At 37.3% G+C, this 27,807-nt stretch overlaps 2 protein-coding genes across 4 annotated transcripts; one reads left to right on the top strand and one right to left on the bottom strand.

Annotated features, from left to right (window-relative positions):
* Window positions 1-51: 51 nt before the first annotated feature.
* On the top strand, window positions 52-5,466 carry LOC133822788 (protein CHUP1, chloroplastic). Its single transcript, XM_062255230.1, has 9 exons — window positions 52-648; window positions 869-957; window positions 1,108-1,857; window positions 2,339-3,697; window positions 3,810-3,941; window positions 4,075-4,256; window positions 4,364-4,475; window positions 4,806-4,949; window positions 5,172-5,466. Exons 1-9 carry the CDS (start codon window positions 540-542, stop codon window positions 5,277-5,279), a joined length of 2,985 nt encoding a protein of 994 aa, XP_062111214.1. The 5' UTR covers window positions 52-539; the 3' UTR covers window positions 5,280-5,466.
* LOC133822789 (uncharacterized protein At1g26090, chloroplastic) lies at window positions 5,432-13,355 on the bottom strand. 3 transcript variants are annotated; one of them, XM_062255232.1, is made up of 7 exons: window positions 13,000-13,355; window positions 7,340-7,483; window positions 7,173-7,247; window positions 6,857-7,050; window positions 6,600-6,771; window positions 6,105-6,524; window positions 5,432-5,720 (listed from the first exon to the last, which is right to left on the bottom strand). In XM_062255232.1, the coding sequence occupies exons 1-7, from the start codon at window positions 13,213-13,215 to the stop codon at window positions 5,709-5,711; spliced, it is 1,233 nt and encodes a 410-aa protein (XP_062111216.1). In that variant the 5' UTR covers window positions 13,216-13,355; the 3' UTR covers window positions 5,432-5,708. The 3 variants fall into 3 exon arrangements, with proteins under 3 accessions (XP_062111216.1, XP_062111215.1, XP_062111217.1); XM_062255231.1 differs by having other exon boundaries at window positions 5,432-5,725; window positions 13,000-13,353; XM_062255233.1 differs by lacking the exon at window positions 7,340-7,483 and having other exon boundaries at window positions 5,432-5,725; window positions 13,000-13,354.
* Between the last annotated feature and the right edge of the window lie 14,452 nt (window positions 13,356-27,807).

The following is a 27,807-nucleotide window of genomic DNA, read 5'->3' as shown; positions in this document are numbered from 1 at the left end:
TTCTGTTGGTATACTTTAACTGCACATTTATATATATATATATATATATAAATATTCTTCGTAAACAACTTGATAACAAGCTTAGACCCATCCTATTACGGATTTTCAATCCTCTTGGAGAAAATTTGGCCACTAGTTATTGGTGGTTGCTGTATCTCGTAGCACTAGAGTTGTTTCCACTCACCAGGGACACCACATAGAAGCATGTTTGCTTTGTGAAACACAAAAAGATGATAAAGCTGATGTTGTGAGAATGTTTTATACTTGGATATGGCTATATTGGATAGCCGAATAAACGCAATTCCTGTAACTTGATGCAGATATGGCAATAGTTGGATATGGCTAGGACGTTATGATTTTCTTGTTAAGCTCGCCTGAAAATTACAGTTTCTCTGTCATTGTTGAATGCATTTGCTGGGTTCTGTTGCTTTGAATTGTCAGGTATGGGGGTGGAAAGACATGGGAGCTGGGTTGATATTACATCAGGTTTTCTCCATAGATGAGCAGAAAGTTGAGCTTCTTCTGCCTACAATACCTTCATGATAGTCAGGTTTGGCCTTCTGGTTGCTGCTTCGGTTGCAGCCTATGCTGTGAACCAGCGGAATGCAAAAAAAGCCGGGTCGTCAGCCTCAAGAAACCGGCGTCCAGGTACTCATGTCCATGAGTTTTATATATATATATCAATTCATCTTTTGTTTTTCTGACAATAAAAATAAAATTCAATATAGAATTGCAGCAGCATGTCATCTTGATTTATTGCAGCTGAATATTAATCATTGCTGCCTAATAAATTAGAGATGATACTAACATTTCCTTTTCATGTAAATTTCATTCTCTATATGCTCATGTCATTATTATGGTGATACAGGAAATGACGAAGCAACTTTTGATCATCAAAGCGAGGCGGAAGACAAAGAGCAGATTGCATATTCTCATGATTACCGCAAAGGGAATGATGTAAGTACTAGTGATAGCTTCTGGCAAATTTCCATCTATGACACTAGCATGCAGACTTGATAGGCCCTCATTTGGAAAAACAAAAAACAAAAATAAAGCTATTTTTAGTTGTCTTTCTCTTGAATTAACATTGAGTTATATGTACTTTAGGAGGAAGAGGAAGAAGAAGAGGTTAAATTAATTAACAGCATATTTAACCAAGCTAGTGATAATCCTCCTGGTAGCATTGAAGATGACGATATTTTACCAGAATTTGAAGATCTTTTATCCGGGGAGATTGAACTTCCATTACCCAATAACAAGATTGATAAGTCAGAGAAAGACAGAATGTATGAAACTGAGATGGCAAACAATGCAAGTGAGCTGGAACGGTTGCGCCAACTAGTAAAGGAGCTGGAGGAAAGGGAAGTGAAGCTTGAAGGTGAATTACTAGAATACTATGGATTGAGGGAGCAAGAATCAGACATTGATGAGTTACAACGGCAGCTCAAGATCAAATCAGTGGAGATTAACATGCTCAATATTACCATCAACTCTTTGCAGTCTGAGAGGAAGAAGCTTCAAGAAGAGATTTCCCAGGGAGTTGCAGCAAAGAAGGAGCTGGAGGTATCAAGGAACAAGATTAAAGAGCTTCAGAGGCAGATTCAACTTGATGCTAACCAGACAAAAGGCCAATTATTGTTGCTCAAGAAACAAGTTTCTGGCCTACAGGCTAAGGAGGAAGAAGCTGTTAAGAAAGATGCTGACATCGATAAGAAGTTAAAAGCTGTCAAGGAGTTAGAGGTGGAAGTTGTGGAGCTCAAGAGAAAAAATAAAGAACTTCAACATGAGAAGAGAGAGTTGGTCATTAAGCTGGATGCTGCTGAATCCAGAGTAGCAGTACTCTCCAACATGACTGAGGTTAGAGCTAAATGATATCTGTAGTTCTCAATCTTCTATAAATGCCAGTGTTTTTCTTTCTGTCGTTTTCGTTTTCTTAAAAGTACTTTCTGTTTCTCTATTATTATGCCAGGGAATAGCTTATTTTATTGAATTTTACTTTCTTTGCAATAAGATTTTGAACATCCGCTCTTATTCCTTAATTTGAGAAATTTTAGTTGGAAGTTGGTGGAAAGGGAATAATAAGCTGTGTACTTTTGCTATGAAACTGTTTAAAATTCTGCTTTGTCTTCTTTTTGTGGTCAACTGAAGAACCCCAAGAGACGACCATGAGACTTTTCAGTAAAAACTATTCCTCATGGATACAATAATGTCTTCGTTAATGCATTTGTTAAAACTAGTTAAGTTTATAATTTTTTTTTGTTATTGAAAATGTTTTTGTCAACTGATCATACTTACATGTGTTGGTAAACTCACTTGATATTGATAATGCTCCCTGCAGAGTGATAAGGTAGCAAAAGTAAGGGAGGAGGTAAATAATCTGAGGCATGCAAATGAAGACCTGTTAAAGCAAGTGGAAGGTCTTCAGATGAACAGGTTTAGTGAAGTTGAAGAACTAGTGTACCTTCGTTGGGTCAATGCATGCTTGAGATATGAGCTCCGAAATTACCAGATTCCATCAGGAAAGGTGTCCGCTCGTGATCTTAATAAGAATTTGAGCCCCAAATCCCAAGAAAAAGCTAAACAGCTTATGTTAGAGTATGCAGGATCAGAACGCGGGCAAGGGGATACAGATCTTGAAAGCAACTTTTCACACCCATCCTCTCCAGGAAGTGAGGACTTTGACAATGCTTCTATTGATAGTTCTACCAGTAGATTCAGTAGTATAAGTAAGAAAGCTAGCTTAATTCAAAAGCTGAAGAAATGGGGCAGAAGCAAAGATGACTCGAGTGCTTTTTTATCTCCATCCAGATCTTTCTCTGGAAATTCTTCAAGCAGGGCAAGTATGAGTGTTCGACCCAGGGGTCCACTGGAATCACTGATGCTGCGTAATGCAAGTGACAGTGTTGCTATCACTTCATATGGAATGATGGAGCAGGAACTTGCAGGCTCACCTGAAACACCAGTTCAATCAAACCTCAAAAGACAAGCTTCGAGTGACTCACTCAATTCTGTTGCAACATCATTCCAATTGATGTCCAAGTCAGTTGAAGGGACTCCAGATGAGAAATATCCTGTGTACAAAGATCGTCATAAATTAGCATTAGAGAGGGAAAAGCATATCAAAGAAAAAGCAGATAAAGCAAGAGCAGCAAGGTTTGCTGATAATTTAAATGTGAACTCAACCTTTGAGTCTAGAGCCAAGAACACTATAATATTACCTCCAAAACTCACTCAATTAAAGGAGAAGCCAGTTGTTTCTGGTAATGCAAATGACCAAACTGCTGATGGTAAGGCTGTTGATTCTCAATCAATAAGCAAGATGAAACTATCTGAAATTGAGAAGAGGCCTCCAAGGACACCTAGGCCACCTCCTAGAGCATCTGGGAGTTCTCCTTCTAGTACAACTTCAAACCCCTCAACTGGTGTACCGCCTCCTCCACCAGGCCCCCCTCCACCTCCTCCGCCTCCTGGTGGACCACCTCGTCCACCTCCTCCACCTGGAAGTCTCCCAAGGGGAGCAGGCAGTGGTGACAAGGTCCACAGGGCTCCAGAATTGGTTGAATTCTATCAGTCATTGATGAAACGTGAGGCAAAGAAGGATACCTCGTCATTGATTTCTACAGGATCTAACAATACTTCTGAAGCAAGGAGCAATATGATTGGGGAAATTGAAAACAGATCGACATTCCTCTTAGCTGTATGTGGAACTTCCTCTTTACTTTCCGTGTCAATTAACTTCTTTTCTAGGGAATGAAAGCTTAGATGTTTAATGCTGGGTTGAGAGATTATAATTGTATGAACTGATGTAGGTGAAAGCTGATGTGGAAACACAAGGTGATTTTGTCATGTCATTGGCAACTGAAATCAGAGCAGCTGCATTCACCGACATTGAAGATCTTGTGGCCTTTGTAAACTGGCTAGATGAGGAACTTTCTTTCTTGGTATGCCTTTTATTAAGATGTTAATTATTCTGCTGGTTAATTGAAGTTAATCAACATTTAAACTTAATAGTTTAGATATATTCGTGATTGTAGACCAGTTTGTGTAATGTTTTCCTTTTCCTGCCTTCTTAAGGTTGATGAGCGGGCAGTTCTCAAACACTTTGATTGGCCAGAGGGAAAGGCAGACGCCTTCAGAGAAGCAGCTTTTGAATTCCAAGACCTGATGAAATTAGAGAAACGTGTCACCTCCTTTGTTGACGATCCGAAACTCCCATGTGAAGCTGCTCTGAAGAAGATGTACTCCTTGCTTGAAAAGTAAGAATTTTTCTCATACACGTTATGGATGACCAAGTACCGCCATTTTAGCTTTTCATTAGCTTTGGATATTCATATATTATTATTTGTCTTTGTTATATTTCCAGAGTAGAACAGAGCGTGTATGCACTCTTACGTACAAGGGACATGGCTATCTCAAGATACAAAGAATTTGGAATTCCAGTCAATTGGTTGTTAGATTCAGGAGTTGTTGGCAAGGTATGTGCTTCGTAATTCTTTAAGAAAAAAATATAAAAGTAATGAAAATCATTCTTGCAGTTGGTTCACCGTTCATCTATTCTACATTCATCTATAGACATGGAGTTTAAATTGAATTACAGATGATTAGTAAACGTATAGTCACTGCATAAGTTAACCATATAAAATCAGAGATGATTTCTGTTTCATGGTCCAAATGGAAAGCTGTATCTTTGTTCTGCTAATGTTTTAGTTTGCTTAGTAGCCCTATATGAACAGTTGAGGCAAGAAGAAAAAGCAATTTCATGCGCCATAGTTACTGTTAAAAGTTAAACATTCTTCTCATTGCAGATTAAGCTCTCTTCTGTTCAATTGGCAAAGAAGTATATGAAACGTGTAGCATTAGAGCTTGATGCGTTAAGTGGACCTGAAAAAGAACCAAATAGAGAATTTTTACTGCTGCAAGGTGTACGGTTTGCTTTCCGGGTTCATCAGGTATAATCTGTTTTGTGATAAGAACCTATTCCTGTTCCATGGTGCAATCCTATAATTTAATTTTGAAGTCATTCTTGCAAAATATATTGTAAGAAAACAACTGTTTCACTATACAGTACCACCTGTTTACCTAACAGTGTTATGTTTCTAGTCCTTGCAATATTAAAATCCCAACAAAACATAAGACTGATTCAATGAGATGCTGACTTTGGATTGTTTCAGTTTGCTGGAGGCTTTGACATAGAAAGCATGAAGGCATTTGAGGATCTGAGAAACCGTATGAATACACAGGCCGGAGGAGATAACAAGCTGGAATTACCAGAATCTTAGGTTTCTTTGTCATATTTTTCTTTTAGTTTCTCCTCTATTTTTCATTTATCCAATCCTTTTCTTCTGTCCATTTCATCATGATCATCGATGTTGCAAGAGTATCATATATTTGAATTTGTACAATGAACAATAAACAAAAGAAAAAGAGAATCTTACAGAATAGTAGCTAAAAATTCTTCTTTAAAAATTAATCTCCAAAGGGAACAGGCTGGGCTAATATCTTGTCAATGACATCTTACATGAATTTTTGTATAAAAAGATGGCATATTATGAGACTATCATATTAATTGTTTTAAGACTAAAATTCAAATAAGTTATCGCATTGTGATTAAAAGACTTCTATCTATGAACTTGGCACCACCAACCTTCCCTTGAATTTCAGATGGTAATCGAATCACACGCCGTTGATCTCCTGCTTCCACCAACAACTCAGATCCTCCCCTATACTGCATCAGTAAATAATTAAGCAATCAATGCTTTATTTTAACTAGCTTGATATTGTACACATCAAGGTAAAAGCCACCAACTTAAGAACCATGATGATAACAGCTCAATTGACAACTGGAAAATAAATTAAAGCACATTGTTTTCAGTGATTTGAGAGGAAATCATGAATGTTCCCTGGTTGTGTAGAATTCTGCAATGAATTATCTTAAAGTATCCGCAAGTAATGCAGTATCTTAAGTACCCTTGTTTAGGTTAATCATCTATATAGCTTAATTAGAAATTTGGAAAAGGAAAACATTAATTTGTAGACTGAGAATCTCCAGAAACCGGAAGTGAAAAATGGAGATTAACTTGTAGTTAAGAAGAAAATAGACGTACTTGGTAAAGCTTAATCTCTGACTTATCAAAACCTGGCAACAGGAGTGTTACTGTCCTTTTGGCTGCATTAAACTCTACGGGAGATATCAACCCGCTACTGCCACTTGCTGGCATTGAAAGAAGATTTCTTGCACCTTCATTGACATTGTTTGAAATAATTGTCTTCCAATCTAGAGTAGAACCAATAGAGAGTTGTGGAATAAAAGCATATGGTAATGGAGAAAAGGTTTCCTTGACTCTTTCTATGGACTCTGCATCTGAATTTGGAGAACCAATGCCTAACGCACCAGAAACACATGCACCAGCTTGAATTGCGCAACCCCAATATCTAAATGCAGAATTTACAGAGATTTGATTGTTTAAGTCCATAACTAGGAAGCAGACGAATTTTTGGGGGTCTGAGAATGCAGAAGATCCTCTCTGCAACACAAAAAGCCAATGTAGAGGTGAATTGGATTGATAGCTGCCCCTGTAAAGAATGAGAAAAACATTTACCTCCAACATTTGTTCCAGAGTGTCCCATATTTCTGCACTTAATTGCCCACTCATAAAGGATTGACTGCCATTAATACTCATGGCTTCATCAACAAGTCTCAGAAGCGAAGGGCCAGCCAACCTCCCAAGGTCAGTCTTTTCAGCCATGTTCCGGAGATATTTTAAGTACAATCTGTGTATAGTCTTGTTATTTACATATTCACATATGAGAGACAAAGGGAGGGGAGGGAGGGAGGAAGGGAAGAAGGTTTCCCAACCTTGCTTTACTGGCTGCACTTATCATCCTTAGAATTTCCTCCGAGCTCATACCATCATATACTACTATGTCAAATTTATCTTTATTGTGATTTTTTTTTGCAACCTTCCTAAAAAATCCAGCTAGCTTCTCCAGTGCATATGCAGAAAAAATAGGATCCATCCCAGGAAGCACTCCAAGCTCTTCTCCAACTATCTACCTTACCAAAGCAAGAAAAATGATCACAAAATCATCCACAGAAAAAGCATTCAAATGAAACTGTACTCTATGAATGACACCAGGCCAATCAATATTTAATGAAAGTATCAAGTACCCACCTTTTCAAGGACTCCTTGGGTCATGTTCAAACGGGCGTCTGCTTGCTTCAGGCGATTAAGAGGTTCAAGGAGCATCTAGGATTATCAAAAATGATAAATCTAAGTTACAGCCATCCAAATCAACGCATAATGAAAGACAGAAGAAAATAAGAAGTTGAAAAACACACTTTGGTGGTTTCAAACCTAATAGCTGAAAGGTTGCTGTTGCATGCTATAGGAGAACTTCCAATCTTACAGTTCAACAGAAACTCAGCAGTGGGGTCTTGTGTATGTATCACCAAGCATGTGTTAAGCCCAGCCATTGCATAGTGCTGCCGATGTAGTTATGGGGGGGAATGGGGGAGTTAAACAAAGACACTTGAGTGAAACTGTAAACTTGTAAGAAAATCATTCTATTTTTAGTATTATTCTTGTGTGGCTGTAAGTCAGTTGTAATTTATTGTTCCATATTTTTAGGGTATAGTTAAGAGTTTTATTCTGTCATTATTATTTGATTTTATTTCCCTTTTAAGGGATCCTTGTACATGTTAAATACATGGTTTTTTATGAGAAATAATATACAGAAATTACCCTCTTTGTTGACTTGGTATCAGAGCCAACACGCAACCCTAAAACCTAATCGCAGCCTGCCTCTCTCTAATCCCACTCCGCTATGTCTGATAGTAGCGAGTCAGCCACCACAAAAATCAATCCCTCCGAGACCACTATTGTTCCAGCCAAATCTACCATTGCTGAATCCCACACTGTCCAAATTACCACTATTCGCTTGAATGGTGACAACTTTCTGAGATGGTATCAATCGGTTAAGATGTATATGAGAGGTCGAGGAAAGATGGGGTATTTGAATGGTGAGAAAAAGGCTCCAGCAGAGGCAGATCTAACCTACGACACTTGGGATGCTGAAAATTCTATGGTTATGGCATGGCTTGTTAATTCCATGGAGGAAGATATCAGCTCGAATTATATGTGCTATCCTACAGCAAAGGAACTTTGGGACAATGTTATCGAGATGTATTCTGATCTCGAAAACCACTCTCAAGTATTCGAATTGAACCTTAAACTTGGAGAAATAAAGCAAGGCGAGGACAGCGTTACGAAGTATTTTAATTCGCTGAAGCGAATATGGCAAGACTTGGATCTCTTCGATACCTATGAATGGAAATCTGTGGAAGATGGTAAACACCATAAGAAAACAATTGAGAAAACCCAGATTTATAAATTCTTGGCTGGTCTCAACATTGAGTTTGACGATGTAAGGGGGAGAATTATTGGAAGGCAGCCCTTACCTTCTATTGGTGAAGTTTTTTCTGAGGTTAGAAGAGAGGAGAGTAGGAGGAGTGTTATGCTGGGAAAAAAGGTTATTGGCACTACTATTGAAGGATCAGCCCTTGCTGTTGGAGGAGGCTACAGTAAGAACACTTCAAATCTGCCAAAACCTGATGAGAAACCCCGTGTTTGGTGTGATTTCTGTCATAAACCTCGCCATACTCGAGAAACCTGCTGGAGAATCCATGGAAAACTAGCGAATTGGAAGAGCAAGGCTGAAAGAAATAGTCGCACCCCTACTGCAATTGAAGTCGAGGCTAGTCCTTTCACTAAGGAGCAGATGGCTCAACTTCATGCATTGCTGAAATCTACTTCGTCCTCATCTGGTATCCCTAATGTTTCTGTTGCACAATCAGGTAAAGAAATAAATGCTTTAAATTGTTTCTTTCCAGCTTATGCTCCTTGGGTAATTGACTCCGGAGCTTCTGATCATATGACAAATTCTTCTAATTTGTTTGACTCCTATATACCTTGTTCAGGTGATAAAAAAGTTAGAATTGCAGATGGTAATTTCTCACCTATTGTAGGAAAAGGTCTTATACGATTATCTGAAGGAATAAATCTTAAATCTGTTCTTCATGTTCCTAATCTAACCTGCAATCTTCTATCTGTGAGTAAATTATCAAGGGATTCTAATTGTTGTGTAATCTTCCATGAATCTTATTGTCTTTTTCAGGACCAGAGTTTGGGGAAGACGATTGGCAGTGCTAGGATGATAAATGGTCTCTATTATTTTGAAGATAATATTTCTAAGAATAAAATTGCTCAAGGGCTTAGTAGCACCAATTCTTCTTCTGTTTATGATCAAATAATGATTTGGCATTATAGGCTAGGTCATCCTAGTTTTTCTTATTTAAAACATTTGTTTCCCACTTTGTTTAAAAAGTTGAATCCTTTGTCTTTTCAATGTGAAAGTTGTTTATTGGCCAAAAGCCAACGTAAATCTTATGTTAAAACTGCTTATCATTCTTCCAAACCTTTTTATCTTTTTCATAGTGATGCTTGGGGACCATCTAAAGTCACCACAAATTCTGGAAAAAAATGGTTTGTAACTTTTATAGACAACCATACTCGTCTTTGTTGGGTTTATTTGATGAAAGAAAAAAATGAAGTGGAGTACATTTTTTCAGATTTTTACAAAATGGTTGAAACTCAGTTTCAAACAAAAATCAGCATCTTACGAACTGATAATGGAACTGAATACTTTAATAAAATTCTTGGAAATTTTTTAAAAGAAAAAGGTATTTTGCATCAGTCTACTTGTCCAGATACACCTGAACAGAATGGTGTAGCTGAACGAAAAAATAGACATTTGTTAGAAACAGCTCGTGCTATAATGTTTTATATGCAGATCCCAAAATATTTATGGGGTGATGCTATTCTTAGTGCATCTTATTTGATAAATAGGATACCTACCAAGATTTTGAATTATATTACTCCATTGCAAAGTTTCAAAAAATTCTTTACAGATTCTAGGATTCATTCTGATTTACCTTTGAAAATTTTTGGTTGTACTGTTTATGTCCACATTCCTAAAAGGTCTAGGTCTAAGTTAGATCCTAGAGCTGAAAAATGTGTTTTTTTGGGATATCCTCCTAATAAAAAGGGATATAAATGCTTTAATCCTATTACTAAACGTGTTTATATAACTATGGATGTGTTGTTTGTGGAAAATATCCCTTATTTTTCGAAAAATTTAATTCAGGGGGAGAATTTAGTGGAATCAAATTTTTGGGAAACTGTTCAACCTTTAGCTAAGACTTTTGACACTAGTATTAAGGAGATTAATCCTATAATTGTTGAATCTGAAATTGGTTTGTCAGAAAAAGAAATGCTACGATTAATTAAAAATCGTAACAACCTTGAACCTGTGGTTTATTCAAGGAAGAATGTCGCTGAAAGAGTTAGAGATCATGTTATCATCCCTGCGCCTAGTCAATTGCCAGCCTTGGACAATGGCACTTCAAGTATTCCAGGTAATTCTTCATCTTCTACTCCTATTTATCATTCAAATCCACATATTATTCAGCCATCTCAATCTATTTTAAATTCAAATTCTGATCCTAAGCCTACCCCAGAGTTAGCCCCAGAAAATCTTGAAGTAGATAATCTTCCTATTGCTCTTAGAAAAGGGACCCTTGCCTGTACCAAACATCCTATTACCAAATACATATCCTATGATCACCTATCAGAACCCTATAAAGCATTTACTATTAAAATTTCTGAACTGGTTGTGCCTAGAAATATTCAGGAAGCACTAGATGACCCGAATTGGAGGCTAGCAGTGTTTGAGGAAATGAATGCTCTAAAAAAGAATGGTACTTGGGAAATTGTAGTGTTGCCAGGAGAGAAGAAAATTGTAAGATGTAAGTGGGTGTTTACAATAAAATACAAAGCTGATGGAAGTGTTGAGAGATACAAAGCTAGGCTTGTGGCTAAGGGATTTACTCAAACACATGGAATAGATTATCAAGAAACGTTTGCTCCAGTTGCTAAAATTAATTCTATTCGTGTGTTATTATCTCTAGCAGTCAACTCTAATTGGCCTTTACACCAGTTAGATGTTAAAAATGTCTTTCTTAATGGAGATCTAGAAGAAGAAGTGTTTATGAGTCTTCCACCTGGATTCGAAGATCACTATGGAGTAGGAAAAGTGTGCAAGCTGAGAAAGTCTTTATATGGACTCAAGCAATCTCCTAGAGCCTGGTTTGAACGTTTTGGAAAGGTGTTAAAGTGTTATGGGTATACTCAGAGTCAAGCAGATCACACAATGTTCTACAAACATTCAGAAGAAGGTAAAGTGGCTGTTCTAATTGTATATGCGGATGATATTGTGCTCACTGGGGATGATTCTAGTGAACTCGAAAAGTTGAAAAGAAGACTTGGTGAAGAGTTTGCAATCAAGGACTTGGGTAATTTGAAATACTTTCTTAGAATGGAGTTTGCAAGGTCTAGAGAAGGTATTTTTGTTAGCCAGCGTAAGTATGTACTGGATCTTCTCAATGAGACAGGTATGATGGGCTGTAAACCTGCTGAAACACCTAGTGAACCTAATGTTAAACTTCAACCTGTAGATTTGACGAATGTGAAGGACCGGGAGTTGTATCAAAGATTAGTAGGGAGACTAATTTATTTGTCCCATACACGGCTAGACATAGCTTTCTCTGTGAGCATGGTATGTCAATTTATGCATTCACCTGGTTCAAAGCATTTCGATACTGTTTACAGAATTCTAAGGTACCTTAAGGGAACGCCTGGGAAAGGTCTCTTGTTCAAACAACGAGGACATCTAGAAATTGAAGCTTATACCGATGCAGATTGGGCTGGAAGTATAGTAGATAGAAGATCTACATCAGGTTATTGCTCCTTTGTTGGTGGGAATCTAGTTACTTGGCGAAGCAAGAAACAAACTGTGGTAGCTAGAAGCAGTGCTGACGCTGAATTCAGGGCTGTTGCTCATGGTATCTGTGAAATGATTTGGATAAAAAGATTGCTTGAATAACTAAAGTCATCACAGTCAACTCCCATGAAGTTGTACCGTGACAACAAGGCAGCAATTGCAATTGCCCATAATCCAGTACTTCATGATTGCACAAAGCACGTTGAAGTAGACAAGCACTTTATTAAGGAGAAAATTGAGAGTGGTCAAGTTTGTATGCCTTATGTCCCTACTGAACAACAAGTGGCAGATATCTTTACAAAAGGATTATGTAAAAAACAGTTTGATTTTCTAACTGGCAGCTGGCTATGGAGAATACTTTTAGTCTAGCTTGAGCTTGAGGGGGAGTGTAAGAAAATCATTCTATTTTTAGTATTATTCTTGTGTGGCTGTAAGTCAGCTATTGTAATTTATTGTTCCATATTTTTAGGGTATAGTTAAGAGTTTTATTCTGTAATTATTATTTGATTTTATTTCCCTTTTTAAGGGATCCTTTGTACATGTTAAATACATGGTTTTTTATGAGAAATAATATACAGAAATTGCCCAATTTGTTAAATACACTTGAGTGAAACTGTAAACTAAATACACTTGAGTGAAACTGTAAACTAAATTCTGATTCAGCTCAAATGACATGTTATTTAATAACACATAATCCCAATTCTAAACGCCCACACAGTTCACAGAAATTTAATAATATGGAAACCAGCGGAGAAGCCGAACATTTCCACAAAATGAATCATTCTCACAAAATTTTACTTAAGAAGTTAAGACACATGGAAAGCTTATCCAAAACATAGTTTTGTTAAAATTGCTCAGAATCAGGAATTCAATCAATTTGACCATTTGAGCTCAACTAGCTTCATATTCATTGTTTTCACTTCTGGGTAGTCATCAAACTGTCACATTTAAAAAAAAGATAAGGTCTTAACTCACCAATCAATCAGTCTCAAATGTATTCTAGTTCCATGTTCCTAAACTCACAGATTGAATTAAAAACCAACCCAGTTTTGACGGATCGTAAAAGCTTTTATTTTTTCAATAAAGTCTCGAGAGCATTACCTGAGCAGCAAATACAGCAGAAGTGGTCTTTCCAGACCCGCCTTTACCCAAGAAAGTGACCAACTTGGTCGATTCATGAGAAGAAAGAGTATCATCCTTTTGCGAGGCTGTTGCCATGGCCAGGATCGCTACTGAAGCATCCCTTCTTCTGCGTACAGAGCTTGAGGGAGAAATGGGAGTTCGTAAGACGAGTGGAGAAGAAGAAAATGAAGCCATTTTGAGCGATTCTAATTCTAGTCTTTGCCAAACTAAAACAAAACTAGGACATGAGTTTAGTTAGATATTAGAACGAGCACGATCTCGAGGGTTCTCATGGACGTGGCCAAGTCGGACTCTCACTACATATTGAGTGATTTATTTAGTATTAAACTTTTCTTACTTTTGTTCAAGTATTAATATAATATGTGTATTTATATAGAATATTTACGGAAAAATCTATAAAATATGAAATTTACACTCCCTTCAGTCATTTAGGTATAGTAGTTTTTTTTTATTTTAAAAATTCATTACATATGATAAGATGTATACATTCTAGTAAAAAATATGGTAATGACCCGTACTTCCATATACAATTCTCAAATCGACATAGCCCACTAGGAACACTAATGGAGACTTGGTAGTTTCCATATTGAAGGATCAATGAACACAATAGTGTGATCGGATTTGGGAGACTCAGAGAATTGGTGAGCTGAAAGCCAAATATGTCTCCCAACCAAAGATTATATATATTCCTGGTAGAATGCTAAAAACTCAGAAGACTCTATGTAGGGGGAGCACCTGGTGTCAGCTCTCCACCACCCCCTGGCATGGGTGTGTCAAGTTAGCTGCTACTAGTTAGGAGGGCTAGTAGGGCGGACATTTGAGGACCACGAGGGGACTCATATGTCTTCATGAGTAAGAGTACTCATGGACATTACCAAGTTGCCCCAGTAGTGTGTTGAAGTGTGCTGTTAGAGGTTTATGAGTACGGTGGCTTGCCGGTATACCTCTTGCATCGAATGTGGCCCAAACCTTCGAGAGACATCGTGGTGCGCCATTGCCACAAGTCTGGACATGAGATGGCATGGGAAGTCATTCGTGGGACTTGTTAGCATACATGCATTGAAGGGTGCACAATGCTTGAGAAGGACAGAGGTCTAGTGTGTGCTACTAGTCTCGAGGGCCTGCCAACATGAGTGAAGGCATGGTCCCTTGAGGATTGGACCATGGACGTATGGGAGTCCTTGACCTGTGACATTCAGATAGTATCGAATGGGGCATATGACGAGAGGTGTTGGCACATCAGCTTGGTGTTGGCTCTTGGCCACACATGCTACCTTGACTTTCGAATGTCTGGGTGAGCATTAGTGTTGGGATTTGCCGTGCCATAGTGAGAACCTATGGACAGTGCGAGTATCTTAGCTAGAGAGTTTTGATGCACGGATGTACTCATAGATGCTTGCCAGCGTGACTCAGCGAGAGTTGTTCGAGAGAGGAAAGTGTGAAGAGGCACACTGTCGCGCGAAAAATATGCCCATTGTTATTCGAATGGTTGGAAGGCTAACCTTGGCTCAGAGGAGTCAAGGTGTCACACGGGCATTTCTGTTGTCAAAATGTCAGCCCGTGACAGTTGGTATTAGAGCTAGGTTCATCTCAAGTTAGGGTGGTTGGCCCATCCTAAAGTGGATGTGGGCGTGTAGAAGGACCAGAAAGGTCTGGATGCTTGAACAAATGTCGTTGAGCCATTTGGTCACCTAGAAAGGATCAGTAGGCTGAGACGGAATGAGACTTGGTTGCTCTTCTTTGTGGGAATATTAGACATCCTAGAAATGAGACATGTTATGGTTGCTTCGAATCAAAAGTTCAGTGATGCTGGAAAAACAACAACCATGTGCCATTGTGGAGGGGCGCTACAGAAGAGTTTGGAACTTGTAGACGTGGGTTAAGGTTTGATCGAGAGGTCACAACTATATACTTGGTGCACTACGCCGGGTTTTCTTGAGTGACATTGTAAGCCGCAAGAGGCGCTTTTGTTGAAGAGGAAACTCGGGGGCAAGAGTGTGGAAGTATGATAGTGTTCGTCAAACACTTATTAGTCACGAAAGTGATCGAGAGTGGACAACTTTGATGAATAAAATAGAGATGGATATTGAATGCTTCAGTTGCTACTTATGTGCTAAAGAGCATCACAAGGAGACCAAGGTGGCAGTGGTCGTGGTTGTTAGAGGATGATTGTACTTGGAGGTGTTCACATGTTATCTTAATTTGACCCAGAAGGGAGGCGTCGAGAAAATTGTGTGGGACATGTTGGCTCACAAAGACATTAGCTGATGTGAGCAACACTAAGGCATCAAAGGAGATGCTAAGTTGTGGAATATCAGCATCAAATGTTAGTAGGGCTGAGGAGACCGTGTTCGGAGGTCAGAATGGTATAGGAGTTTCCATGTGGCTAGAGAGGGCTACGTCGAGAGGAACTTAGTGCTTCTGGAAGCCTAGGGGGGGGGGGGCGAGATGCTAGTATGATGGATCAATTGGATGGCTATGTGGACAATGCGCACATATGGGAATTGACAGTGGTGCTACATCAAGTAGTTGGCTCGAGAGTCACATCCTGCGGGGTGCACTTCTAGATTTATTGTGTGCATGAAGAGTTGGGGTGGTAGGATGTTCTTGCACGTGGGAAAGTTGTTGAGGACCTCAACAGTTGAAGTGGGGGAGAGACCTTCACTGTTCAAACATACAAATAACAAGCCAATGTTCCATTACAAAAGCATCGAGATGAGTTATGATTGAGATCAACTGTTGTTCAGAATGTAAAGTCAAGACTCAGAGCCATGGACAGAGCTAAGTTACCTAGGGTGAAAGTTAGCTAGACTCAGGGACTAAGGTAACATCAGTGCAACATTGGCCTAGGGTAAAAGTTAGTAAGACTCAGGTACTAAGACAACCTAGAGATGTCGTGGGACAGAGTCAGAATGACCGAGGCATTAGATCAACACCTTCATCATAAAAATGACTAGGAGAATGGAGGGATCACAGTGTAAAAGCGGTTAGCTTGTGAGCTATGCCTTAAGGAAAGGTACGCCTCTAAGGAAGTTATTCCCAAGTTTAAGTGGGGGAGCCCACTAATTCATATGTTCGAAGAGTCAAGGTACTTGTTCAGTTTTGGTGTGTGAATCTAGGAGGAAACACAACAACAGATGGGTTGTACAGTGCGAAAGCACGCATGACTGTTGCGAGTGGGCCAAGGGACCAAGTAAAGCCGCAGATAGACACTATGCATTGGCTTAGACTGAGATCAAGATTGGGCAGGTTTTGCAGCATGTTATGGGGCATGTTTCGTGTTTTATGGGGACATGTATTTATGGGAACACAAGTTGAATGATTAAGAGAACATATGACGATGAGATTGGATTGGGGATGACTTCAAACCTCAAGAGTGAGGTAGTGTGTAGCCAAGTTGGTCAAGATTTAGTAAGTTGTTTAGAGGGACGCATAATTGATTTGGGGATAGAACTTGGAGCACAGTGCTAGAGAGCTAGCATTAACAAGAGCCAAAGCTTTACTGCGTGGTTTTGAATGATGAATAGATCATTGGTCACAACATTGTTGGAGCTTGGAAAAATAATTTCAGAGGAGAAATTGAGTTTACGGTCATAAGGGGTCGTTTGCATCAAGCCGTAGAGATGCAGCAGGGCTGGAGGGCCAAAAGTTAGAGAGACTACTTCGCGAAGTCTGTGTGCAAGTGTGCACTAGATGCTGCATAAAGGCTACAATTGGCATGAGTGATGTGTCCGGAAATGGACACATTAGAAATGTCTAGAGAGACTTATCTAAGAAGGATATGTCTTCAGTCGAAGCGTGTTTCGTAGGTGCCGTTGGGAATGGTTGGTTTGCAAACCTCATCCTGCGGGGGTGCACATTACATTGTCCTTGTCAATAAGAGTATGCATTGGAAGATTGACGGGGAAGGTATAGTGTTTTCTTCGGGGTCAATGTTGCAAGGGCTACTTGGTTGATTGGAGGGGCGTTGTGATGGACTGAGAAGAGTTCATGTGTTCAAGGAGTATTCGAGTGTAGAGACACTACTTCATTAGATGAATTTGGATAACGACAGTGGCACATGGTCTTTGATCGAGTCCAAGACTGGAGTGGGAGATTGTCACCAAGTGGGTGATTCTACAGTCGTAGAGGGACTAGTGTATACTTGAGATTCGGATGAAGCGCGAAGTGGGGAGACTGTAACTTGTCAACCTTGAAGGCATGTTACAAGCTAGGTTTGTGCTTGGTCAGATGCACACGCAAGGGTGCAAGATGGTGAGCATACTGATGCCTAGTTTGTGTTCAGATTGGTTAAATACATGGTGGAATTGTTTAGGCACGAAGATGTGCTAAAACAATAACGATTTCACAAAAGTCAACATGTGAAAGTTGACTTTGAGTATAGGCATTTTTAAATCAAAATTTTGGGTCCAAAATGTTTATTTGGAGTATATAAGAGTACCCAAAAAGTTGGGAGCATTTGGAGGTGTTTTAAGACATCTCATGGAGCTGTATTATAGAGGCATTGGTGATACGTCGCCTCCTAAGAGGCAACGCGTCGCCTGTGCTCTCAAAACCCTAGAGAAGAAGTAACAGGTGATGCGTCACCTAGTATAGGGTGACGTATCGCCTGGTGCCAGGTGATGTGTCACCTAGCCTATTACTGAAAGTTCGTATAGTTATGTAAAATAGCTCCGAAACTTAAATTTAAATGCTCTAATCTTATTGTTTGAGTCTAATGAGGGTCCTATACTATTTTAGGGTTTCATATGAGTTAATTGGTGGATTGATCACTCATCTCTCTCTATCTCTCTAAAACCCTCTCTCTCTATCTATCAAGATTATTAGTTTTCTCCAAGAAACTCATCAAGCATTGATTGACTTGCATGGGTTTCAAGGCTTGTTAAATCCTAAATCTCATTCTACTTAGTTGAAGCTTCAAGCAACAATGGAAGGCTTGGAGTATAGATTTTGGACAACAATATTCTTATTGTATATAAGCCTTAAAAGTTCCTTGATTTTGAAGATTCAAGTTGCTCAATACCAATGTTATATCTCTCTAACTCTAATATTGTATTTTGTCATTCTATTGTGTTTTCATTGTTAGTATTGATGATTAAATGTATCTAAGTTCATCTTATCATCATTTAATCATTTAGTTTCTTATATTCAAGATTGACATTCATATTATGAACATGTTTATTTGATTATCAAAATTTATATTCATGCTTTGAATAAGGTTCTTGCTTAGTGATTAGGGTTTCAAATATTGAATTATTCCAATATTTAATTGTTGATTTGCAAAGTATACAACCATATATTCCCAACAATCAAAATCTCTATTCCAACTACTTTCATTTTTTGTGTTTTTTCATAATCAACAATGAGGGAAATTGGTTCATCTTCTACAACTTTTAAATCATTGCTTCAAGATTTGGTTTCTGTTGAACACAAGACCATGAAATATCAAAGAAAGTTCTATTTAGATATGCTCTACATGAATGTGGATATGGATTCAAAGTCTTCTTCAACAAAGGATGAGACAACTCAATGGGATTACATGCTTAAGAAGATTGTTATCATCAAATCCCTATATCTAAATGTGTAGATTTTAATAATTTGAATAAAATGTGTTTGCTGCCATATTTTTGTGAGTTTGAGATTATTGTTTATGTTAAGAGTACAATGGTAAATGTTAATAAACAATTCAAGTTTTATTATTATACTTGTTTTGTTTGTAAAGTTATTAATCATCATATGAGATATGGTAATTGTAAAATTAACCATGATAAGATTAGGGTTAAGGCAATTGATGTTGAGATCATTGCACTTCTAAATAAATTTAATTTAGTCACTTCAATTGATGATGAGATCTTTGTGACTTTAATTAAATTTAATACATTTAATGAGGAATGTATTGTAACCCTAATTGAGAATAATACATTCGATGAGGAATGTATGATAACCCTAAAGAGAATTTGCATGGTTCATGCATGTAGTGATGAGACTAATGCAACCTTAAGATCAGGTGAACATGTCAATGCAATTGACGATGAGATCATTGCAAAAGAAAGTGAAGATACTAAGGTCAATGCATTTGATGCTGAGCTCATTGCAAACCTAAGTAAAGATACCAAGGCCAATGCACTTAATGTTGAGATCATTGCAACCTTGAGTGAAGTTAATGCAACCCAAGGAAAGGTACAATGATGGTGGTATGATACTTGTGCCACCATGATATGACTAGAAACATTATGAGTGGAAGTCTATTGAGTAAATCCGGTATCAAAATGGTGTTTGAATTCGATAAACTCAATATGATTAAATTTGACACTTTTTGTGGGAATTGGTTATACATGTGATGAAATGATAAAACTTTATACTCTGTATAGTGACAATAATGATATGGCATCTAAATCTTGTAATGTGATTAATTCTAGTTCTATTACTTTGTGGCATAATAGACTTTCTCATATAGGTTATAGCACAATTAAAAGAGTTATTAAATGTGGATTGATTAATTGTGATGTGAATGAGCATGATAAATGCCAATATGTGTTAAAATTTAAAATGGTAAAGAAACATTTTTCAAGGGTTGATAGATGTTCAAACTTGCTAGATTAATACATAGTGATTTATGTGAATTGAATGGCACGTTGACTAGAAAATGAAATATATATTTCATGATTTTTATAGATTATTGTTGTAGATATACTTATGTGCATTTGCTTAAGAGTAAGGATGAGGCATTTAATGCATTTAAAATCTATAAAGTTGAAGTATAAAATCAATTGGAAAGGAAAATAAAGACCCTTAGAAGTGATAGAGGTGGTGAATATTTTTCAAATAATTTCAATGTGTTTTATGAATAACATGATATTATACATGAATGTATTGCATCATACACTCTACAACAATATGGAATAGATAAAAGAAATAACAGGACTTATCTTGAGATGATTAGCTCTATGATTTTACATGCAAAATTGTGTTATAATTTGTGGGGTGAAGCTTTGCTTGTTGCGTGTCATATATTGAATCGAATTCCTATGAAAAAGAACAATGTATCTCCATATGAGTTATGGAGAGGAAAGAAGCCTAACCTAGGCTACTTAAAGTGTGGGGGTGCCTTGCTTATTGCAAGAGAACGAAGCCTAAAAGAACCAAGTTGGGTCCAATGGTCGTAAAGTGTGCATTTGTTGGTTATGCCTCAAACAGCAAATCCTATATGCTATTAGGTTTGGAGTCTAATGTGATAATTGAATCAAGAGAAGTGGATTTCTTTGAGAATATGTTATTGTGATAGCAATTCTCAAAAACCCATAGGTGTTGGAGAATCTCTTAAAGAAAAATATCCAAAGGTTGATGAGCAACCTATATTGCCTCGGAGAAGCCAAAGGCGTAAAGAGTTGGGATCAAATGAGAAATTTTCTCTAGTAGAGATACACTATGATAAGCTTGAAGAAGTCACATGGAAATTTCCTATGATTCTTCAAGTTAAGGATGATCCCAAAACCGACCAAGAAGAAATGTCTTTGAGAGACTATGTTCTTTGGAAGAAGACAATAAATGATGAGATGGATTCAATTATGTCAAACCATACATGGGAATTGGTAGACCTTTCACAAGGTTCAAAACCAATTAGGTGCAAGTGGGTATTTCGGAGGAAATATCACACCGATGACATATACAATCTTTCAAAGCTAGATGAGTAGCTAAAGGGTTAAATAAAGGAATGAATCGATTATTTTGACACATATGCACCGATTGTTGGGACAACCACTATAAGAGTACTATTTGCATTATCATCAATATATAACCTATATGTTCATGAAGTGGATGTCAAAAATGACATTCCTAAATGGAGATCTCGCTGAGGAGATTATATGGAACAACCAGAAGGTTTTTTTCTAAGGAGAAATGAACATAAAGTGTATAGGCTTGTTAAATCTTTATATGATTTAAAATAAGCACCAAAACAATGACATAAGAGGTTTGATAAAGCAATTGTTTCAGATGGATGTAGACACAATAATGGACAAGTGCTTATACTCTTAAGGCTTGTAATGGCTATGTCATCTTGGTGTGTCTATATATTGATGATTGTTGATTTTGAGTAATGAGATGAGAGGCATAATAGAAACGAAGAAGTTTTTATCTTCCACTTTTTAGATGAAGGACCTTTGAGAGGTCGATACCTTCTTCGGTATAAAAGTGAGAAGGAACAGTGGGGGTTATGCCTTAAGTCAAGATCACTTTGTCGAGAAAGTGCATGACAAGTTTAGTAATCTCAAAATCAAAGAGGATAATATACCATTCGATTCAAGCATAAAGCTTGGAAAGAATAATGGTAGGCTGATGACTCAACTTGAGTATGCAAGTTCATTAGGGAGTCTAATGTACGTCGCTCATTATACAAGAGCAGATATTGCATTTAGTAGACTAAGTAGGTTTACTAGAAATTCAAGTATTGAACATTGGAAGAAAATTGAGAGAATTCTAGGGTACCTATAGAGGACCAAGAAGCTAGATCTCCAATGTTTTCTAAGATCCTTGAGGGATACTCTGATGCAAGTCGGATATCAAGTGTGGGAGACAATCTCTTCCCATCAGTTGGGTGTTGTGCTCAAACGAGGAGCAGTTTCTTAGGGCCCAAAGAAACAAACATATATTTCACTCAACCATGAAGAATGAGTTTATAGCTCTAGCGAAAAATGGCAAAGAGGCCAAGTGGCTTAGGGATTTCATGAAGAATATCCCAATGGTGATAAACAAGCCACATTATCTAGAGCTTATAATGACATGAGAAGTCTAGATATATAAGTCTAATAAGTCATGAGTATGTGAGACAATTGATTTGAGGAGGAATCATATTGATCTCATGTATAAAGACAAGTGAGAACTTAGCAAATCCATTTACAAAACCTCTTGCAAAGAGGTTAGTAAGTTCCACTTCAAAAGGGATGGGACTGAAACTCCTAAAATAATATATTCATCAATGATAACAACCCAACTCCAAACTTGTATACGTCAGGGGCAAACGTTCAATGGGTAAGAACAAGTCATTGAGTGAATAGTTTCAACACTAACATAGTCATGAGTTCCATCCAAGGATGGTTAATGTTGGTTGCTACCGAGTGAGGGTTAAGCCTAGGGCTTTTAATGAAGTTCAGTTGTGTGCAACAAGCATCTATAAAGGTAGCAAAAATGTTGTAAGAACTTCACCTATGTGAACTTAAAGGTGGTGCCGCTTCTCAAGGGAGTTGGAGTTTCTCCTCGGAAAGTTCATGAAATGGATGAGTACAAGGCCATTAAAAGTGCTAAGCGCGAACAGTGGAAATACACAAGTAATCAGATAGAGGTGTGTGAGACATTACCGATTTTTATCACTAGGAATGACGGGTTCATTCTTTCCCGAATACCTTAGCATTTCGATTTAAGCTTTGTAGTGTTTTCACTAAGGAAAAGTTAAAACCCAAAAGGTACTTTACTTTATGCGCTAATATCGTTGGATGGAAAAGAGAGGATGTATTTAACCAAGTGGGAGAATGTTGAGATTGGTTAAATACATGGTGGAATTGTTTAGGCACGAAGAGGTGCTAAAACAATAATGATTTCACAAAATTCAACATGTGAAAGTTGACTTTAAGTATAGGCATTTTTAAATCAAACTTTTGGGTCCAAAATGTTTATTTGTAGTGTATAAGAGTACCCAAAAATTTTGGGAGCATTTGGAGATGTTTTAAGACATCTCATGGAGCCGTATTATAGAGGCATCGACGATACGTCGCCTGGGCTCTCAAAACCCTTAAGAGAGAAGTACCAGGCAACGCGTCGTCTGGTATAGGGTGACGTATCGCCTGGTGCTAGGTGATGGGTCGCCTAGGTTGTTATGAAAGGTCTATACAGTTATGTAAAATAACTCAAAAACTTAAATTTAAATGCTCTAATCTCATCGGTTGAGTCTAATGAGGGTCCTATACTATTTAAGGGGTTTATATGAGTTAATTGGTGGGTTGATCACTCATCTCTCTCTCTCTCTCTCTCTAAAACCCTCCCTCTATAGCTATCAAGATTACTAGTTTTCTCGAGGAAACTCATCAAGCATTGCTTGACTTGGATGAGTTTCAAGGCTTGTTAAATCCCAAATCTCATTCTACTTAGTTGAAGCTTCAAGCAATAAGGGAAGACTTGGAATAGAGATTTTGGACAACAATATTCTTATTGTGTATAAGCCTTAGAAGTTCCTCAAGTTTGAAGATTCAAGTTGCTCAATACAAAGGTTATCTCTCTCTCACCATAATCTAATATTTTGTTATAATCTTGTATTTTGTCATTCTATTGTGTTTTCATTATTAGTATTGATGATTAAATGTATCTAAGTTCATCTTATCATCATTTAGTTTCTTATATTCAAGATTGATATTCATATTATGAACATGTTTATTTGATTATCAAGATTTATATTCATGCTTTGAATAAAGTTCTTGCTTAGTGATTAGGGTTACTAATATTGAACTATTCCGACTATTAATTGTTGATTTGCAAAGTATAAACCCCAACAATTTGTACGACAGTGACATTTTTGTAAATATCTTCAATATTTCCCTGAAATGGACGAAACTTGGTGGTTCCTATATTGAAGGGTCAATGAACGTAATCATGTGATTGGATTTGCGAGACTCAGAGAATTGACGATCTGAGACCCAAATATGTCTCCCAACCAAAAATCATATATGTTCTTGGTAGAAGGCTAAAAGTTCATAAGGCTCTTTGTAGGGGGAGCACCTGGTGTCAGTTCTCCACCACCCCCTGGCGTAGGTACGTCAAGTGAGCTACTACTATTTTGGAGGGCTAGTAGGGCGGGCATTTGAGGACCACGAGGGGATTCATATGTCTCCATGAGTAGGAGTACTCATTGACATTGCAAAGCTACCCCGGTAGTGCATTGAAGTGTGATCCTAGAGGTTTATGAATACGGTTCCCTTGGTTTGCTGGTATGCTGCTTGCATCAAACGTGGCCCAAACCTCCAAGAGATATCGTGGTGTGCCATGGCAACGAGTCTGGACACGAGATGACATGGGAAGTCATTTGTGGGACTTGTTAGCATACATGCATTGAAGGGTGCACAATGCTTGAGAAGGACAGAGGTCCAGCGTGTGCTACTAGTCTGTCAACGAGTCTCAGGGGCCTGCCAACATGAGTGAAGGCATGGTGCCTTGAGGATTGGACCATGGACATATGAGAGTCCTTGTACCGTGACATTCAGATAGTATCGAATGGGGCATATGACGAGAGGTGTTGGTACGTCAGCTTGGTGTTGGCTCTTGGCCACACATGCTACCTTGGCTTTCGAATGTCTGGGTGAGCATCAATTTTGAGATTTGCCTTGTCGTAGTGAGAACCTATGGACAGTGTGAGTATCTTAGCTAGAGAGCTTTGATGCGCAGATGTACTCATAGATTCTTGAAGACATGACTCAACGAGAGTTGTTCGAGAGACGGAAGTGTGCAGAGGCACACGATCGCGCGAAAAATGTGCCCATTGTTATTCAAATGGTTGGAAGGCTGGCCTTGGCTCAGAGGAGTCAAGGTGCTGCACGGGCATTTCCATTGTCAGAATGTCGGCCCGTGGCATTGGGCATGGTGAGATCGACACGAGATATTGGATGAGGTGGATTGATGTGAAGTAGTGGTGGATTTGGAGCTTGATTGATGACAGATGGCGTCAAGTTTTTGGTTGGGGATGATTGGACTTTCATGTTTTGATTAAGATGTTTGATGTTGATTTTGGATGATTTTGATTTAAGATGTTAGTTTTCATTTGTGATTTTGATTTTTTTTTTGGTTTGCTAAACTAATTTGGAATTTTAAATTGAATTCAAACTTAGTTTAAGTAAAATTAAATAATTTTTTCATCTTAGAAGTTTTAAAATATTTTTTATATTTAAATCATATTTAAAATATTTCTTTTTAAGTTAGAAATATATATTTTTAGATTTTTATTAATTAATTAAAATTGAGACAAAATTGATGTAAAATATGACTTTTGCAACAACAAATTAATAAGTGACTTAAGAGCAACATTTCAGACTACTCACTGAATTTTACTGCAAAAAATAAAAAAACTACTTAGCAACTTAAGTGTAACATTTTAAACTACTTACTGATTTTTGTAACAAAAAAACTACTTAGTGATTTATGTGCAACCTTTAGAACACTTACTGATTTTAGCTGCTAATTTTCCTTTTTAATATTATAAAAATGTCTTTATATTAGTTACATTATATATCTAATATATTAAAAAATTAATTTAATTTTCCAAAATTTAAAATCCAACTTTAAAATAATTACAAACCTAAAATTTTAATGTATTAATAATTTTGCTACTTTTTTCTTCATTGGTTTATAATCACTACATAAAATTTGGATTTAATGATGAAATTTTTTCGTTACAAAATACGAGTTTTTTGTCAATGGAAGATCTAACAACTGCATATAATCGCTAGAAATCAGTCGCTAGAAGCTACTTTCTAGCAACAATGGCGAATTTATCATCGCCTGAGCTTGTTGCTACGAAATATGTTGTCGCTAGCTAGAAGGTATTGTTTTCATCGTTGGAGATCACACAATATTAAATAACCATGGACTTCTAATGACGACTACCTACTGATCTTGCAACGACACTAATCTATATATTTATTTAAAAAGCTAACAATAACAATTCATTCTAAAAAAAATAACTAATCAAAACTAACAATATAAAATACATTTTCTAAAATTATATTTCTTAAATAAGGATAATCTAAATTTTATATACAATTTCGCACCAAAATCATATTTTTTTAATATACTAATTTTTTTACATCTAACTAATTACTTAGAATTCAATCCTAAAAAATAAAAACAAAAACAACTAAAAAATACTAATACCACATAATACATTTTCTAATAGAATCACAATATATAAAAAAAAACATAAAAAATATATAATTAAAAATTAAATTATATATAAATACCTTGGTGGTGGCCAATGGAGGTGGACGATGGTGGTGGTCTTCTTCATCCATATAAAAAAAATTAAAAAGAAAAAAATCTATACATATATTTAGATTTTAGTTGTGGCAGACGTGGTCGTCGATTCGGAGCTTGGGAAGCTCTGTGGTGGCGCTCAAAGGTGAGAGAGATAGAGAGATTTTTAGAGAGAGAAAGTGAGAAATAAAAAATGGCTATAGGAAAAAACTTACCCTTAGGGACTAGTGCGACAGAGGAGGTGTGTCAGAGAGAAAGAGGAAGAGCCCGAAGTTTGGGTGATCAACAGTGGAGGTGTGGTGGAGCTATAGGAATAGAAAAAGCTTTGGTTTTTTTTTTCCGTCTAAAATGAAATAGGGAAGACGAAGCCCCTGATATAACAAAGGATCTAGCAACGACATATGTCGTAGCTAGATTGCAACACCCTAATTTCTCATAATATTATTGAGAACACAATGTTGGATCATAAACATAAATATTGCTCCTTTATTTAAGAAAATCATAATAAGCAAAGGGATCCTGTGTCTTTACAAAAATAAAATAAGGTTTGTAACAAAATAAAATGAGCAACATTAAGATATAAAAATAAAACTTAAAAGAAAATGCTTTAATAAAATAGGCTCGCTAGATCATTCCTCGGCTATGGTCCCCACGAATACATCACTAAGCTCTTAGGTCCCACTCGCCACCGACATTTCTATCCTCAATTGTCTACACAACAACATAATAAGGAGTGAGCTTCTAAGCCCAGTAAAGAAAATACAAACAAAAGTCATATAACAAGTAATCATAATAGACATATCACAACTCATACAAAAGTTCATAATACCCTAAACCATAAACATAATCTAGATCTTAACCATAGGTCATAAGATGTCATAATCATTGGTCATAGTCATAGGCCATAATCATAATCATATGTCATAATAACAAGACATGTATAAGAGAAAGATAAGTGCTTATATAGGGGTGGCAATTAAGCCCCAGACATAAGTCTGTCATACAATTTTGGCAACCGAGCCTACCGGACATCAACTTAGGCTCATCATACATTTTTGAACACCTTAGGTCCAGCCACAATTATCTTCTTTTTGTACCTGAAATGTTAAGGTCATACATGTAGCATCCCAATTTTGCTAATAAGGCTTAGGGCCTTGATTAGCGTGCCGGGAGGGCAATTATTGATTTAATTATGCCAATACGTGAATTTAATGATTATATGATTAGAAATGCATGTTTAGGTGAATTAAATATGCATGAGAGCCCAATTTGGTTATTAGGGGAATATTTGTAATTATGGCCCGTTGAGGGCATAAATGCAATATATTTGTATGTTGTGCTTGATACCACAAGAGTCTGATGATATATTTGTGGTGTACGGTCTGAGACGGTCCTAGGGGGCGAATTAGCTAAATAGTCACAACGGGGTCGAATACCTGGCTCGGGAGGAGCCTAGGGGTATTTTGGGAACACAATTGGTGTTTGGGATTCACCGGGTAATGGGTAGTGCTTTAGTGGCTGATTAAGTATGTCAGGATTAAATGTGGATTTATAGGAACACTCGAGGATTTAGCGAGATGTTGCAAATGACGGGATTTCCCTTGGTGGCACTAAAGGATTAAGATAGACTTAAGGGTATTTTGGGCATTTTGGGGACTTAGGTTGGTGAGGATAGGCTTAACTGATAAAAAAAAAAGAATACACTTCTAGAATTAAGAAAAGACAAAAAGTAGGAACTCTCAATACTCTTTCTCA

The sequence above is a fragment of the Humulus lupulus genome, chromosome 3 (assembly GCF_963169125.1).
Source record: "Humulus lupulus chromosome 3, drHumLupu1.1, whole genome shotgun sequence".
Lineage (NCBI taxonomy): Eukaryota > Viridiplantae > Streptophyta > Magnoliopsida > Rosales > Cannabaceae > Humulus > Humulus lupulus.
The sequence above is the reverse complement of the archived record's forward strand: the minus strand, read 5'-3'. Positions and strand labels throughout refer to the sequence as shown.